Source organism: Prorops nasuta, unplaced genomic scaffold, assembly GCF_024137725.1.
Source record: "Prorops nasuta isolate Cenicafe-Biocafe unplaced genomic scaffold, Cenicafe_Pnas_1.2 PNAS00008, whole genome shotgun sequence".
Lineage (NCBI taxonomy): Eukaryota > Metazoa > Arthropoda > Insecta > Hymenoptera > Bethylidae > Prorops > Prorops nasuta.
The window spans coordinates 2,987,183-3,004,956 of NW_027116805.1; the positions used below are offsets into that span (position 1 = coordinate 2,987,183).

Genomic DNA, 17,774 nt, shown 5'->3' on the forward strand with positions numbered 1-17,774 from the left:
AGCCTACCCTTTTATGCCCTTACCGCAATTATCTACTACGTCTACTACTCTCTTACTTTTTTTTATTATTATGATTATAAAATTCGTGTATACTTATATACATAGATATTACAGACAACTTTTAAGAATGGCAAATTGAGTATTTATGTATGTGTGTTACGTTCGCGGGTACGATGCTTGCTATGTATAATATATAAATAAAGCATATATATATATACATATATATATACTTAAGGAAGGGAATGAAATAATATAATATAATACTAACACATATTACCACTCGTATAAATATAAATATATATCATATGCGATGCATCCGTACTTAACTGTTAATCGTGTATGTACATATATACTTCGTGAATCGGTAATGCAGTGACTTACACAATTGTGTTTCAATTGTACACCGTATACGTGCAGATAGTACATACACAAGTAAACTTTGCGAAGAGCACCGTATGAGTTGCGTATATCTCTGTATATGTGTTGTGTACGACACAATCAGTAGAACAGACCATCTTTCAGAGTGTTTCAGAATTCAGATACGCCGCGATCGTCGGGTCGGATCATCATTGCACTCCAAGTCAACCGATCAAACGGTATTCAATAATGACAAATCAGTTTTCAGTGAGAACGATTTGATTTGATCAACTGACTGTCAATAACGAGAAAAATTCAAGGGGAAGAAGTTGAAATAGTGCGCAGACCTGCCTGAAAATCCTACAACTACTCGCTATAACCATATAGTTGCCAGAAACGGGTAATTTCTTCTCCCCACTCTGATCTAGGCAGCTGAGAGAAACGAGAGAGCTTGCGAAGCACGAGTGAATCTCATTTGATATAGGTAAATTTTTAAGTTTCTAGTTAAAGAGTTTTGGTCGTTGGAAGGACTGTTTTTGAAAACAATCACCTATAATAATTTTTAAAGAATCAACGTAACGGTGAGAACGTGTTTCGATCATTGTTACGCTGATACATTGAGAAAATGGCCGACAGTTGGACTCAAAGTGTTACATGCCGGTAAGAAATACTTTACTTTTCTCTTGCTTCCTCTTTGTGATACGCCTTGTTTTCACTTAAGATCCACGATGAATGTTCAACAATGCTTTTACGGTAACTTTCCGCCTCGTCGCTAATTGTTTTTAACTCCAAAAGTCATCTTTCCTTCATCCAAATATAAATATCAATATTTACTTTTAATAATTTTATGCTATTTGGTTTACTAATTGTTTTTAATTCTATTTAAATTTTACCAATGTTCTAATTACAACTTCTGTTACTAACTAATGCTAAATTTTTGTACAGGTATTTTAAAAATAACATATGTCGTGAAGGAGAAAATTGCAGATATCGTCATAGTCTAAACTCAAGGCAGGAAAATTCTAACGAAGTCGGAATATCTGAAGCTGAGTCAGCCATTAATGTAGCTTGCCGTTTTTTTAAGCAAGGAATTTGTAAATTTGGCAGTCATTGTTATTTTCGTCACATAACTGATACAACAAATGATAACTTGATAAATGTGGATGATATTGATAAAAATGATTCAGTAGAACAAACTAGTTCGAGCGGTTCAGCTACTTCATTTCTACGACCAGTGTAAATATATAAATGATGGTAGAAATATTAAATTGTTAGATAAGTAGGAAAAGAAAATTTCATGAGCGTGAAGGCTATGGCTATGTAAATGTTGTTACTATAATCGTTTAAAATTGCCTTTTCCCTACAAAGTTAACAATACTTTTTCCAACAAGAGCGTCAAATCATTCTTGCAAGTTCAAATGCAAGAAATGATATAGAATTAAATTTTATGTTATTACATATGAATCCAATGAGAAGGTGAAATGTTTAGTGACACATTTCTAATTGTTTCTCAATATAGCCGAAGACTATTAATAATATTATATTTTTGGCGCACATGTTGGAATAATTATTATTTTTATGTTATTATAAATAGGACGTTTTTATTTTTGATAGTATCGAGAGTGCGAGTATAGCCGAAGAGTGGGCAAATGTCCCAGAATTTGTACCTTCTGTTGGATCTTTAACGAATATTGAAATAGAAGAGTCATTAAATGACTCTGTTACTGCAATGCCATTATCATATGCTCAAGCATGCCAATCAAAGCTTGATGGAAGCGAACAGCCCTCGGCTTCATCGACCGAAAGTTTATGCCCGTTTGCAGAAGCGACAGGAGTTTGCAAAAAATTAAATTGTCAGTATCTTCATGGTGAAATTTGTGAAATGTGTGGTAAAGCTGCCCTTCATCCATATAATGAAGGTCTTCGAAAGCAGCACAATCAAGTAAGAATTTTTTGTTCATAAATTTTTAATCTTACATGAAATATAAGATTGTAATGTAAAAAATGTTAAAGGATTGCGTTAAGCAGCATGAAGCTGATATGGAGCTTTCCTTCGCTATTCAACGTAGTAAGGATAAATCTTGTGGAGTATGTTTTGAAGTTATAATGGAAAAAACTACAGGAGAACAAAGGTTTGGGATTTTACCGAATTGCAATCATTGCTTTTGCTTAACGTGCATCAGAAGGTGGCGTCGGGCGAAACAATTTGATAATAAAATAATCAGGGCCTGTCCCGAATGCCGCGTCTCATCTGATTTCGTTTGTCCAAGTATGTACTGGGTAGATACAAAGGAGGAAAAAGAAAAATTAATAACAGATTACAAAGATGCACTTAGGTAAGAAGTATTCACCAAATATTATTAGTAGCAAATCTGTACATAACAACTGTAGGAATCTTCAATTTTATGATTTTGTTCTTACAGTAAAAAAGACTGCAAGTATTTCAACAAAGGAAGAGGTAAATGCCCCTTTGGCAATAAATGTTTTTATTTACATGCATTACCAGATGGAACGATAAAAGATGTTGGACCTCCAGTTCGACAACGTCGTAATGCTGATTCTGAGATTGACTTCTTGCACGTAAGAACGGTTATCGTCATACATATTAAAAACGGATAAGAATAAAAACGAGCAATTCAAAGTTTTTGTTGTTATTTTACAGCAATTGATCCTTTGGGACTTCATAGATGCCAGGGAGAATCCTTTTATGTATGTAGATTTGGATGATATCAGTCAATTTCTATCGGATTCGGATGATTCTGATTGGTCAGAGTACGAGTTATCGATTGATTAACGGAACTGATTAAACATTAGTGCAGCAGCATTTTAATACTTTTTTCCTCGTCGTTCAATGCTGTTAAAACGTAAAACGTATCACACCCACTTTACCCTTTAAATATAGTGGTATCCCGATACGCTAAACGGATAATTTTTACACAAGAAAATAAATATGCGAACGCTTAGCTGATATTAAAAAAAAAACATAGTTACCGTAAAGCAATTATTTGCGAGAACAATTATGAATCCAGTTGAATGATTTTGTTATATGTAAAAAGTAGAAAAGCAGGAGAGGGAGAATCATTTTGGAGCTGCCTAGGATCATATTATATTTTTCTTAATCTGCTTATAGAGTCGTTGAGATTACGTCAAAATACCTCGTACATTTTTTGTTAAAGAAATGAACTAATATTCTTGTTTTTCGTTTCTTTTCTCAACGATAGAGAACTACTGCGTGATGCTGTATGCTTCAGATATTGCACAATAAGTGTTCACGATAAATTTTGGACTGTCCTTTCTTTTTTCTTTTATAAGGAAGAAAGCAGTCCAGCTTTTTTAAACAAAATGATACTATTTAATTTCAAAAGATTAAAGTTGTTAATTTATCATCGATTAAATCTTTTTTTTTTTAATTAGATATCAAATAATAGTGGTGTCTATAATTTTGTTTTACACTTAGCTAACATCCTTACATGATTCTTTTTGCTTTAACAACGTACAAAATATGTATGATGGATATAAGAAGAAAAAACAACAGATAGAACACAGTAAATGAGTGAAATATTCGAGATATATACATATAACGTGAAAGCACTATATAACTGTCATTACCTAGCTGTTGGCGTTATATTTTATTAAAGTGTCTATCTCAGTGTCTCTCGCTCAGTGTGTTCTAAAGTAAAATTGTTAACCACGCTATGTTATTTTTATTACACGGTACTCTCAGTGTTGCCTTAAAAAACTGTATTCTGTGATTCAATGGACTCTGATGTCTATCAGGACTTATTTTTCATGACTTTATTTTAAACCTCTGTTTTTACTATTACAATTTTTTTTATTGATTTTAAAAAGCGTAATATATTTTTTTATCAGAAAATAAGTATGTAAATGTCAAAATTTTATAAATTTTAATCATTCCATTTTCAAGGAAAAGGAAGATAACAATAGTTTTAAAGGAGATCAATCTACCTTGCGTGCAAGTGAAACAGAAGTTTATAAAATTACCTAATTAATTTATTATTCGTTTTATTATTATGATTTACAAAATATTTTATTAAAATATTTAAATAATAAAATTACTCGATTCTTGATTTCTACAAGAATGCCGCATAAAGAAAAGTTTACATATTGGCATATAAACAAAAAATAAACCTTATCAGATTAGAAGGCAATAACGAAAGTACTATGCAGTGTATATACTTACAACATGTAGTAGTTGGAACAATATATGCGACAGTAAACTTTTTCACAGTCTGGCACCTTTTATTGAAAAGTACGCGCTTCCTTTAATCGCTATTAGATATTTTTTTTACGTTAGACCTGATCGTTAAGCTGGTGTTTTTAAAACCAAATGGAAATTCACTGTTTTCACTATTCATGAAATGTTTTAATTTATTATTAATCGCTTTTACAAGCGATTCATTTAGCTTCTTATGTGACATTAGAATAATTCGTTTTAGTGATAAGTTCTTAATTCTTACCTTCTGTGATATCGATGAGTTTTGAAGATGAGACAAAATCTTCTGTTTGCTTCAAGAACTCTAGTATTATTAAGGTCTTGAATTCTGCGTATTCTAGTTATAATTGTAAATTTCTCTGGTTCTTGGAAAGCAACATTAGACCATAAAAAACGACAAATGTTTCATAAATACTTTATTCTTGTCTTGAAACTTGTCGATGCTGTTAAACCTAACGTCCTTTGGAACTTTGGTTATAAGACAACATTTATTGAGCAAATTTATACTTCGTTATTGAAAACACGATAAAAATGTACAAAAAACGGAGGCAGTAAATCTCAATAATTTGTATATTTGTAAGATAAGTTTTCTTCACAATTTAACAAATTCTGATGTGCCAGCTTTTTTTCATGGTATCTCTAGTTAATTTGGAGATCATAATGGTAAATCAGTGTTTCTTTTTTAGCAAATAAAGAGGAAATATTAAGAGCGAGGTGTGTAAGAGTGAAGTGCGATGTCAAGCAAAACTAATTCGCACAGGTACACAAACGCAAAATTTATGTCTCATTCAATAAAAATGCTCATTATTTTTTCACAAAACGTAGTTTTCGATTTTGTTTTACATCGCAAAAGAACTTTTTAATTATAGCAATTAGTTTATTCACATAATCGATTACTATGTGTTACTATTCCTGCTACCACCTTATTTTAAAAATAAGATTTTTACTAACAATAATCGTTGTTAATAACAATGGATACGGTGAATAAGGTAAGGTCGATGAATGAGTTAAACTTATTTTTTTTACTTTTATATGAAATGTATATTTGTAAAAAATCAATCAACAGATTACAATTGCGCGGATTGTATTAACTAACAACCAGGCTATTTGCTCGAATTTAAGGCACTCAACTTCAATTAAATATTTGTTATGCATTGTGCTCGAAAAGTTTTGCATAACTATTTTCTTAAAAAATAAAATTATATTAATTTTAAATTATTAGAAATATAATATATTTGATCTTATCACTCATTCACGCAACACACGATATTATTCGTTATAATCTACCGGATATAAAGTATAGTTAATTAATTGAAGCACATGTCAAAAACTTGATATTTAAATCTATATAGCTATAATACCATGAGTACTTCTTGAATCCTGTATTAATGAAAATAGATTTCTCTTAGAAGGGCTTATTATTAATAACGATATTGTATAGAATCTTTTAAGCTTTGTATATCATGTAAATTTTTACTGTATCAGATGGAAGACGATTTTATAAAAGGCACGGGGTCTTGTGTTAAAGTCCTTAGTTATATTCTAGATTATAAAAGTAATCTATAAAAATACATTAATAGAAAACTCTTATTCAAAGATACTGAGAAAAAATACTTCCATCTGTTTCTCGATAAAGAAGATATAAGAACAAATCAGTTAGTTCATTTTGTTCATTTCCTTTTTTTTTACAGGACCAGCCTGTTAATGTGATTACCTCAAGTTTAATTATCTGAAAGTGGTTAAATAAGGCTGACATGTCATACGTTGTACTGGTTGATAAATTCGTTTTTGCACAGGGCTAGCAACATTGTTATTTGCCGTAGAATTCTGGTCCGATCCGGAAGCTTCGGATTTTTGTTCAACTTTATTACCATTTGAATTTTCCGCAGCTTCGTTTCTTTTTCGAAACTTTGTCGAGTATTTATAAAAGTCTGACATTTCGAAAGGCTTTGTAATTTCTCTATAGGGTTGATATTTACCAGCTTGCACAATTGTGCAATTTTGTGGAGAACCCAGGGATAGAGTTGGATCTTCAGGATCAAGCTGCTGCAGCGGTTTAGATTCAGCTGGAATTTCCAAGACCCTACGAGGTGGTTCATAACGATATTGGCTTGGCTGTACGTACTGGTCCTCTACTATATCGTTCTTTTTCTGATTGGGTTGATTGTGATAAAATTTGTCTTTTACTTCCTCTATTGACTTCACAGAAGGAGTTTGATGGTGCTGGTGATGGTGCTGGTGGTGATTGTGATGATGGCTTTTATGAGAAATTGACAAATCTATTCCCGGACTCGTGCCAGAATCCAATGAAGTCTCGTACCATTCTTTTTGACGACCTTTTTTGCCAATGCTATCGGTATCTTTGTCCTGGCCGTCGTATGAGTTTCCAGAATACCAAGTTTCCACGCTACCCAAGGATTGCGTGCGTAGTAACATTCTATTGTTTGGCGGTGTAGGTTCTTTGAATGGCAGCAGATGAGTCGATTGAGGCTGATGACGAGAGATCGAATTTGTTGCTTTTGGCCCAATCGCAACAGTATGATACCTCGATTGAGTTTCCACATTAGTATATTGCAAATTGGTGCATTTTCTACGGTCAAGGCTTCCAAACCTATCGGAGCCTGTAGGCTCTTCTGGGCACCAGACAACTTCGTCTTCGTATCTTACCCAGTATCCGGGTGGAAGCTCTGTTAATCCACTATTTCTAGAATCTATGTTGGCAGACTCTCGTTTCTGTAATGGTGGTAATTGCTGCTGAGTTTTGCAAAAAGCATGATAATCAGGTCCCTGTGTATAATGCAGATTACGATACTCCTTATCGTGATACAGCATTGGCTTTCTCTCGTTCTCGATAATCTACAGAAATGAAAAATTACGATAATAGAGCTGGTATATAAAGTATTCTTATTAAATAATACTGTTTTTATTACTTTAATGTTACCTTGAAATCGGGATAGCTATGATGATTTTGTAACATATCCTGCTGCTGTTTCTGTTGTTGTAAGTAGCACAAACGCATCTGGCGTTCTTCTTCGTTATAGGTGTTAGGTACCGGTCGGTAACTACGCTCAGTCTCTTGATAGCGGTTGTAATTCCGCGAACCGCTGCTCCCATGAGAGTACGTACGAGAGCGATATTGATCCGATAATATGTATACATTATGATTGTCATTATGGTCATGCTCCACAATTTTCATATTTTGCCTGTCCAAACTAGCTGCAGAAGAATAAGTTGATCGATTGTGATTGCTCACATTTGAAACTGTCAACTGATCGTCATACCCATGTACTGGGTAAACATCTGTTTTCTGCTCTGTATTCAAAAGACCTGATATATTTATCCCATCTTCATGGATAATGCTATGTGTAGATTTTATGCCTCCTTCACTCCCTATTAAAAATAATTAATAATTAAATTTTTATTTATCTATTTTACTAGATTTTCATTAATGATTCAATTACCAGTACTCTCCAATGGTGGTCGAGGCTTCTTTGTTCTGTGTTTAACATTGGAGTGTAAGTGAGGGTGTAAATTGTATACTGGTCCATATTGATGTTGAACTGGACGAGGATATATTTTACCTCGACTTTGTCTAATAAAACTTAGTCGTACCTCTACTTCTTGCAGTCTTTGTTGAGCTTGCTGATAAATCATTCGTTCTTTACGACGCACAGTTTTATTTTTATTTGGATCATTGATAATTGATAATGCAGCTTCCATCTTATTAACTAGCATTTGTTGCTCCAACTCTAAAGTGGATTCCTCCTTGAAAACATAAAATAATATTAATCATAAAATTTTTTTGAATACTTCATAAAACTAAAATTATTTTCTTACTGCATCATTAGTTTTTAATTTATTAATTATATTTTGGGGGTAGGAATAATTTGTTTTAACTTTTCTACAAAATGCAGGTGGGCTTTCACCAGGTTCCAGTGGAATCTCAGGTGGTAATATGCCAGTAAGTTCTGCCTCTTCGACACAAAGAGTTTTTAATTCGTTGTTTTTTTGGGCAAGTTTCTCTTGCAAAGCCTCTCTTCGTTGTCGAAGCCATTGCAACCTTGTAGAGAGTGACTCATCCACCAAGGGCCCCTGCATATTATCATTCCCTGCCATCACTGGTGGAAATACAGATAATTATTAACTTACTCAATATAATATAGAAAAGGTAGAATGCAATTTACATACCCATATTCTTTAAAATATGATATCAACTGGTACTTGGATTTCTAGCTTTGGTAAATGATTCGGTATAGATGTTGAAAGTTCATTTAATATTTAACTTCTTATAATACTCAATTTTTATATAGTTCTGCATTGCGTAACCTTATCAGTCAGGTCATTAGGTAAGGCATTTTTAATCAAAATTAAAATCCTATACTCATTACTACTTGGGCATAGTCTTGTAACTGCAATCTATTTTACTTACTACATATTATCTTAAGCAAAAGACTGAAACTAAATTAATAATATATTATAGGCTGTGCCCTTATTTGTAATGTGCTTCATAAAGCTATCCAAAGTCTATATATAAATGCATTGACCAGAAAACTCATTTTTAAGCCATTTTCACTGACTGAGCCTCTTTTATGCAAAACTATTAGTTTTCTTAAAAATGTTACTTCTCTAAATAATTCCTAAACTTTTAATATTCCATGATGCCCATGATTCATTGAATTACATTCAATAAACTGACAAGAATGTTCTATTGACTAATTGTTGGTGCGCGTTGCTGTCGCTTATCAAGATAGTACATTTAAGTACATACACCATAAAAATAATCAGATATTCTAAACTTCGAAAAAATTCCTGAGTTGCTTTTTACAGCGCCATCACATAAAAAACACAAAGGAAAATCTATTACATATAAATTGCTAATTCATGAATTTATCCTTTTTCATAGCACATCCAAGAGATAATTATAATAAATAGACGAATGTATAAACGAAAATAATTAATCCTGAATCAATTTATCAGAGAAGATAATTGATTATTTGGATAACGTAAAATATTTTGGCAGATATGATGCTCTCTAGAATAATATACAAGTTTTCTTCGAGTATAGTTTAGATCAACTTCCATATTGCGGCAGAACCGGAAGTATTTACCAACATTACAGTGCATACTGCATTTATCATCTTGTGGTGCACACTGCACATTTTATGCATACATATGTATATGAAAAAAGGGTAGTATAGATAATGGCATAAAGGTATTTTTACCCAAGTGTATTTTGGCACAAGGGTATTTGACCCAAAAGGATTTTGTCCCGAAAAACGGCAATGTTCAGATCATTGAACGCCGAAATTGTAATGTCGGGTAATCGTCGGTAACATTATTACAATCTCAACGTTCAATGATCTGAACATTGCCGTTTTTCGGGACAAAATCCTTTTGGGTCAAAATAAAATACCCTTGTGTCAACATACACTTGGGTAAAAATACCTTTGTGCCATTATCTATACTACCGAAAAAAGCTGAAATTAAATTGTCTAACTTTATTGAATCGGTAAACTTGGTAAGCCATATGTAAGCTTACCTTTTATAAATGTATGCATTTAAAACAAAAAATATTGAACTTTTATAAAATCATGCCTTAGAATCGAATGCAACTTACAAAAAAAGGTAATAATTACTTGTGTGTAAAGACAGTAAAGGCAATGCTTTTAATATATTTGAAAGCTGACAAAAGTTGCAACTTGCAAGTCGCAGACCCTGTAGGCTGTAACTTCGGTAATTAACTTCCGGCTGTGCGTCGGCTTTATATACTAGGTGTATCGTTAAAAGGGCACCAGCATGAATTAGAGTATTAGAGCTTCGATGTAAGAAATCACTTAACTTCATTTTAATAAGAGATATCGATTTTTTTCACAGAACCTTTTTGACGCACCTACTTATTTGCATTCTCAAAAGTTTTAAGCAAATAATTCATATTTGAATAGCTTTGAAGAGAAATGAGTTTTGATGCCTGTGCTCTGATAATCTGTGATACGAGATTTCAGTGGATTTGTGTAGATGCTTTTTGTGTGTTGTGTTACTTACCTACGGAGCGCTGGAGTAGTATGGTACGGCAGAATCGGATTCTCGTAAACTATGGATGGACTGGACTGGACCAGACTGGACTATGACTACATTATTCTATTTTCTCAGTTGAACGTGCGAGTGCGCCTATTAGCGCGCAGTCTTGAGATCTTGAGCTAAAAAGGTGCTGACTAAAATTATCAATTAATTTAAAGAATTTTTTGCCTCAGCTTCATTGCAGTTCCCTTATTAAGTACATACGGAACATTTCTCGAACATCATTTCATGGATACTTTTTTTAGTACATTGGTAAGTATATGTAGATATCACTCTGAAATATACATATGTCAACTTTCGTTAATTTTTTGATAAGTTTATAGTTTGCTTAATTTTTCCTTTAAAGATATTTTCATGAAGTGCATTATGTCAATAAACTTGATATTTTTTTTGTATATTTGTATATCAGTATTTTATGATAAATATAACATTATGACATTGTTCAGGAAGCAACTATCAGTAATCGCAGCATCATTTTATCTTTGTCAATCGGTCAGTAGTAAACGTAGATAGAACGATGCTGTCGTGTAGCGAATACTGACACTCTGACAGTAGATTCCCGAACACAGTCTATATCGACATTTACGACTGATTCTTGATTTTCTCAATAGCTAAATCATTTTGCTACTAAAAGTTTTAGTTATTTCTCATTAGTACAGTTTAAATATAAGTTTTAATAAGCACACAGAATTGGATTGTTTTACCTATATATGAAGTCCAATTATCCAGTCAAGCTATTAGTCTTTGTCCTAATATGTACGTGATAAACTGGAAAAAATTAGAGATGCTGATATATCAGGAATTTATATTACTTATTGATATATCTATATAAACTCAAAAAATATTCACGAGACTGCCTCTTTGATGTAGATCGTTATTGAAGTATTTTATAATTTGTGACACATATTTTACAAGTAATAATTGTAAAGTATTATTCACAGTTTATTTTAAATATAAAAAAATAATAGCTTGGAACTGAAGCAATAAATCTTTGTTTGGATTATTCGTGAATAGAGAATTTCCTATTAATAAAACATTTTATTATTACATCCTAGATACAAAATTAAAAAAATTAATTATTTTAACATTCAGCCGATGATAATTAAAATTATGTTTTTTTTTTAATATATAGCAGTTATGAAAGCTCAATTAAATGCAATATTACAATTATTTGTTTCGGGAATTGCATAACATCAAGGTTGTTTCTCAATCACAAGGCACGCTATGTCTGCACGGGAATTAATCGTGAAAAAAACATACCGACGCACTGTCGAGACATTATTCTCTTATATAATAAGTTTTTATACCAAAATAAGCTACTACACTCAACAAAGTTATAATTATTTTGATTATTACTTTGATTAAAATAGATTTGAATAGTAATCGTATTAAATATATAAGATTCTATAATACAATAAGAGGTTTATTAATAGATTTGTTTATTTACAATGATTTTAGTTTGTACTGCAGCATGATATTGAGCTTTTTTTTGGAGGCTGGGTACTCTTATCTATATCTACAGCAATAAATGCTATCAAGGAATAACTCGTAACATTTGAGGATATTGTACTGACTGTGTTTGTTTTCGAACAGTGTGTCGAAGTACAATTATCACTATATAGTTGTGCGGAGAGAAAATTGTTGAAAAAATTAAGAATAATGGAAAATGCTGAGAAACTGATTCGAGCCCAAATCGATAGAATCATACCAAATATTACAAAGGGGCTTGGTAAACAAAGGGACCACTGTGATTATAAGCTGTCTGTACCAAACGGCTCCTTTTTTATGTCTAGCTTGTTTATGTTGACAATAAGATATGGCGATGATAAAGAAGAAACAGTAAAACTTGTACTAAAGTTACCAGCAGCATGCGAGGACATACGAAACATTACAAGTCAGGATCGTCAATTTCACAATGAAATAATTTTCTACGAAGAATTTGCTAAAGACTCGTCGGATTTTCCTAAATGCGTCGCAAGCAAGGCAAGTCCATCCGAATATTTCATCGTTCTGGAAGATCTATCGGTCAAAGGCTACTCGCTATGTCCACAAAAATACAATTGTCCATTAGAGTTCGTTTTGTGTACAATGCATGAAATTGGTCGGTTTCACGCCAAAGGTTACACGATGAAACAGAATAATCAGGATAAATTTTTAAAAATGGTCAGCAAGTTTAAAGAGTGCAGATACGAACATCTAAACACCGAACAGTTTAGATTTGACACCTTTTTGAATTTGATCACTCCACGTGCGGTGAGATTCCTTCGTAGTCGTGGATACGACACAAATTTTTGTGACAAGATGGAAATGTTTCTGAGTAATACTTTTGAGAATGTTATGTTGAAATCAGTAAAACCAGTGGAGCCGTTAGCTACTTTGTGCCACGGCGATCTAACGGCTAATAACATTCTTTTTAAAAGGGACGATAGTAATAATTTAAAAGCAATTTTGTTGGATTTTGCTCTTGTAAGATACAGTTCGCCAGCCATCGATCTCACCACGTTTCTTTGTCTCTGTTGTTCCAACGAACTAAGACGAGCCAAATTTTCTGATATTTTTCATTGTTATTATGATTCATTAAAAGAATGTTTACAGGAATCAGGTATCCAAGATTTTGAAAAGTATTCGTTTGATAATTTATTAAAAGATTATAAGGAACGCATCCTTTTTGGGTTTGTTATTGCTACGTTCTATCTGCCGATATTAATGGGCTATGGTACCGTACCGGTAGAGGATATAATGAAATTAACTATAGAAGAAAATGTTAAAATTTCTAGCACATTTGGAGGAGATAAAATGTCAGAAATCTTAGCTCAAATGCTATTAGAGTTCCGAGATTATGGTTGCCTTGATTATATTTTGCAACAAGATTAAAAAATATTAAATTTAATTTCTGTAGCTGATTTTATAATTTTCTTATGAGATTAATTATTTTTGTTATTCTATTATTAGTTCAACTTATATTATACTATATGCATAAAGTTTAACAATACAGTAGAGATTAGATAAAAGAGATTTCCCTGTTATTCAGGCTAATTATGTAGTTCCGGCAGCTATATTAGTGATAATAGTAAACCTCTGTAACTGATAATCATCTATCTCTATTATTAAGATTAATAACTTTTACGTTTGACACACGATGATTTTTAGGATATCTATAGAGTTTTTTTTTCTAACAGCGGACTCCTGGATTCGACTTATTTGATAATAGCATTTTCTATTATCATATTTATTGATATCTTAAATACGCTTATTTTCCATCATTTTAATTCAATAGCCTTATTACTTATCATTATAAGTATCATTTTCGCTTAACTAATTACAATCGCTCCGTTTAATACTAAATTAAAAGAAGCATAAAATACTAAAGTACTGCAGCTAATAGCAACAAGAAGCCAGATACTATGATTCGCATGTAGAAATAAAACCCCTCTAGAATCTTAAGATTACAAACGAACAACTGAAAAATTCTTCCCAAGTGAGAGATTTCTTTCAATAAAAGTTTTAAACAGATTTTAAAAATTTTACTTTCATTTAATGTTTAATATAATAATGTTTATATTTATTTATGATACTAATAAAGTCATAAGCGAAGTAAAAAATCAGAGTATGTTTACACTGTACGACGCTTGCTGATAAGTAAAACGAAATGTATGAAAACTTACTGCCTTCATGTTACAAAAGAGAAAACAGGGAAACCATCTGAATCCGGAAGTACATAACTAAGGTAAGTGGGTCAGATATTTTTTCCCTAGCTTAAAAAAATTATAGTCGCTGAAAATTCCTTAGAAAAATTTTAGCTTCGGAATACACATGACCATCTAAAAAAATCATACGATATATTACTATATGACCGATTATTTTAGTATCGCACAAATTTTAAAACGGTCATTTTAAGCATCAGCTAAAATTGTTGTTTCGCAAGAACGATATTGGTCAATCAATACTTTCCAAGATACAATAATTAATACATACACAATGTAGTCTAAGGAATCAGAAAAAATCTATATCTATTTTTTAAATAAATGAAATGCTGTCTTATAATATCAGGTTTTATATATGTTACATATATCTTTCATAAATAGAACAAAGATATGAATATCTTGCTTAAATTTTTTACAGGCTTAATTTTAATGTGGACATCAATCAGAGAAAATACCAAAGATTTAGCTTAGATCTTGAATGAGAGAATAAAAACATCATAGACCTTCTGGATCACGAGATTGATTAACATTTATCAGAGATCTGATTTTTTATGTAGTAAATAATGTGTTCATTTCCAATAAAAATTTTAAGTTCCTGATGACCAATTATCCGGCTATGGCCCATAACGAATTATCTTTTTGCATGATTCTTTTTAATTCTTCCATAACGCAATGATGAACTCGCCTTTGATTATTTTCAAATCATTATTGTATCATTCTTGTAATTTTAATTATATTAGCATAACACAATTTGCCATCAGGCCTCAATTGAAATTCAAGAAATTCATGACCAACTTTTCCTTTATGTCCAACGTAATATCTGATATAAATATCAGTTGATATTCTCCTTTAGTTTGTGTAGTATTTTTATATTGGAATGATTGAAATACTTTACTCACTCCAACTAGGACGCTTACTGATTTAGCAAATTAGGGTCGTAACTCGTAACACAGAACAGCTTAAGCGGTAAAAAAACAAACCAATCACAGTTGAGTAACGCTGAAATTCTCAACTATCATTGGTTCATTTCTTACTGTAGCCGCCGTAGCCCTTAACTTTTGAATTAGGTTAGGTTGCGGTCTACCGGTTCGCCACTACTCCATTACTATAGTTATGTTTGAGTATTTATTTTATTTAAAATATTCCTTTTCGCCTAAAAAAAATTCTTTAAACAAAATATTTGTTATCTGGATTATACACTTTTATGAGAGACTAGATTATAAACTTTTTCCATATTACATAAATTTATTATTGTACCTCGAAATTAAATAAGCGACTATTGTGGCATAAATGGTATACATACATTACATTACATCGAATTTTTAATATAACTTAATTACACGAAGAGTAAACACCGTTGTAGAAAAAAATATCATCAATCCAAATATATGTATAAATATTTCCGAAAAAAGACTTAATGTCACGTTAGTCTCCATAAAAAGATTTATATTTACAAGAACGACAGTAAAAAAGAAAAATGTTGCAAGGAAGTAGATGGTTCTTTCCACTAAATCTTGGAACATTGTCTCCGTAATACTTCTTGTGTAGTATTGTTGTTGCGCTGCATTTGGGACATAAAAAACTTATTTCGATATCACTGTGTTCTTCCATCATCTCTGCTTCCCTTTCAGCTGCTACTAATTCTTTTCTTCGTTGGTATCGACTCATCGTGTCTTGGTGTAGGGCGATAACAATAAACTAAACTAATTTAGTTTAACAAAAAGTAAATATACTTTAAACAAAGACTGGGCTAATCATTTGTATTAAAGATTAAAGTGAGGTAACCAAACTTACCCAAGACCGTACTAATTAAGCTTAAATGAGTGATATATCTCGACTCATGTAGACTTTAGACACACGTACAGTTTCCCAAGCACCATCAATGGTCGCCTCGTCTGCTCCAATGATGTCGAAATTGAGCTATTTGTTCCGAAAATCGATGAATTCAAAAGCACAAACTCAAATTTATATGGCAACGTGATGTGATTGGTTATGTTTTGGTTTCACCAAAGAAAATTTTCAGTCTGACTTTGCCGAACTCTACAGCCGAAACGCTGTTTAACTCAATTCAAACTCCTAGGTGGAAAGATAAACATTATACTTCGGATTTAAAAATGAAACACTGGCACCTTTGGCTTATAGTTTTGACCCTGTATTCTACAACTTTAACAGCAATTTTCGGTATCGTTAAGCATTAAAAAGAAAAAATGAAGATAAATATTTATCATTACATTTAGCAATATTCGTCATTAATTTCGGTATAACAATACCGAAATTTGTAGATAAGAGTTGTAGAATATCTTTACTGATGCATCCAACTGTTCTGCTTCTAATAACAAATCATCTGAACAGAAGTTACCTGTGGAAACATTGAACGCTTAAACATTCTTCGTTCAAATTGAATTACCAATAATTTCTATTTTGCTTGCGTGAAATTAATCTTAGAATCCATCAATAGGATTAAAAGAAATGTTTATTACGATGATATTTTGGGATATTAATGATTAAATGTTAAAATAGTTAAAATTATAATCCACTAAATAATAGGAGTTTATATAGGAATGTTTAAATACAGAACTTTCATTTTATTCTGCCAAGACCTTTTTCTATCATTACATAAAACGATTAAACGCTATCCTACCGCTTGAAAGAATTATCATAATATTGCAATATTTGTCAGGGCATCGACCTCGCGCCGAACGCAATATCCCTTATATAGAAAATATGTCTTGTTTATTTACAATATGCAATCCTTAATACTTCAGTTTGAAAAAAAAGAGAATCTCGATATATGTACCTCCGAACAAGTAATATTATCCGTCAATACGCTGTACAGTCATATCCACGGAGTGAAAAAATTTTCCACTTTTGTTTCACGTTCCTATAATGGGCCAGTTATTACAGTTAATTAATTTATTAAAAAAGGAAATGTATACGTACTACGACAAGCCAATTAGATTGCCACTTTCTTCCCTTTTGCTCGCGCGCCCTCTCTTTTTTTCAGATTTTCTGTTTAAACTGTTATTTAGGTTAAGAGGTTCATTTGCAAGTACAGAGAGTACAGCTGTAAGCTTGAGGCATTTCCACTGATGCGAATACACAGTTACATCGTTTCTTTGCTATAATTGCAATTGTTCACCCTTGGATACTTGAATATGAATATAGAGTTTACAATTTGTGCACCGTTCCTTTCATCGAATAGCCGCGAGTAGTTATACATATATGTACATGCACGCGCGCACTCACTGTCTTTTAGTCTCTATTAACCGCAGATTACTTCTGTTTATTAATTATAGATACTCGTTCGCTTGTTTATTAGTTTGCTTCCGCATCATTTATATATTATAGCGTTAAGTCACGCGTATAAATCCATATATAGTATAAATATGACTGCATTTAAA

General features: G+C 32.0%; 3 protein-coding genes across 4 annotated transcripts; 2 read left to right on the forward strand and 1 right to left on the reverse strand.

Annotated features, from left to right (window-relative positions):
* Window positions 1–299: 299 nt before the first annotated feature.
* Mkrn1 (Makorin 1) lies at window positions 300–4,601 on the forward strand. The gene is made up of 7 exons (XM_066730951.1): window positions 300–841; window positions 926–1,017; window positions 1,303–1,593; window positions 1,972–2,299; window positions 2,371–2,693; window positions 2,781–2,937; window positions 3,020–4,601. Exons 2-7 carry the CDS (start codon window positions 983–985, stop codon window positions 3,149–3,151), a joined length of 1,266 nt encoding a protein of 421 aa, XP_066587048.1. The 5' UTR covers window positions 300–841; window positions 926–982; the 3' UTR covers window positions 3,152–4,601.
* Window positions 4,602–4,739: 138 nt separating this feature from the next.
* Window positions 4,740–9,807, reverse strand: sstn (stepping stone). 2 transcript variants are annotated; one of them, XM_066730947.1, is made up of 5 exons: window positions 8,780–9,807; window positions 8,429–8,709; window positions 8,053–8,353; window positions 7,533–7,981; window positions 4,740–7,447 (listed from the first exon to the last, which is right to left on the reverse strand). In XM_066730947.1, the coding sequence occupies exons 1-5, from the start codon at window positions 8,781–8,783 to the stop codon at window positions 6,317–6,319; spliced, it is 2,166 nt and encodes a 721-aa protein (XP_066587044.1). In that variant the 5' UTR covers window positions 8,784–9,807; the 3' UTR covers window positions 4,740–6,316. The 2 variants fall into 2 exon arrangements, with proteins under 2 accessions (XP_066587044.1, XP_066587043.1); XM_066730946.1 differs by having other exon boundaries at window positions 8,053–8,356; window positions 8,780–9,806.
* Window positions 9,808–10,656: 849 nt separating this feature from the next.
* Window positions 10,657–14,347, forward strand: LOC136775385 (uncharacterized). Its single transcript, XM_066730109.1, has 2 exons — window positions 10,657–10,921; window positions 12,128–14,347. The coding sequence occupies exon 2, from the start codon at window positions 12,329–12,331 to the stop codon at window positions 13,541–13,543; it is 1,215 nt and encodes a 404-aa protein (XP_066586206.1). The 5' UTR covers window positions 10,657–10,921; window positions 12,128–12,328; the 3' UTR covers window positions 13,544–14,347.
* The last annotated feature ends 3,427 nt before the right edge of the window (window positions 14,348–17,774 follow it).

What these genes read in the sequence shown, in the direction of transcription:
- Mkrn1 (XM_066730951.1), top strand. Translation starts at nt 983, where the DNA reads ATGGCCGACAGTTGGACTCAAAGTGTTACATGCCG. An exon ending in ACTCAAAGTGTTACATGCCG is followed by an intron (nt 1,018 to 1,302) that starts GTAAGAAATACT and finishes ATTTTTGTACAG; the next exon opens with GTATTTTAAAAATAACATAT. An exon ending in TTCGAAAGCAGCACAATCAA is followed by an intron (nt 2,300 to 2,370) that starts GTAAGAATTTTT and finishes AAAATGTTAAAG; the next exon opens with GATTGCGTTAAGCAGCATGA.
- sstn (XM_066730946.1), bottom strand. An exon ending in AATTAAAAACTAATGATGCA is followed by an intron (nt 8,357 to 8,428) that starts GTAAGAAAATAA and finishes TATGTTTTCAAG; the next exon opens with GAGGAATCCACTTTAGAGTT. An exon ending in ATAGCTATCCCGATTTCAAG is followed by an intron (nt 7,448 to 7,532) that starts GTAACATTAAAG and finishes TCATTTCTGTAG; the next exon opens with ATTATCGAGAACGAGAGAAA.
- LOC136775385 (XM_066730109.1), top strand. Translation starts at nt 12,329, where the DNA reads ATGGAAAATGCTGAGAAACTGATTCGAGCCCAAATCGATAGAATCATA.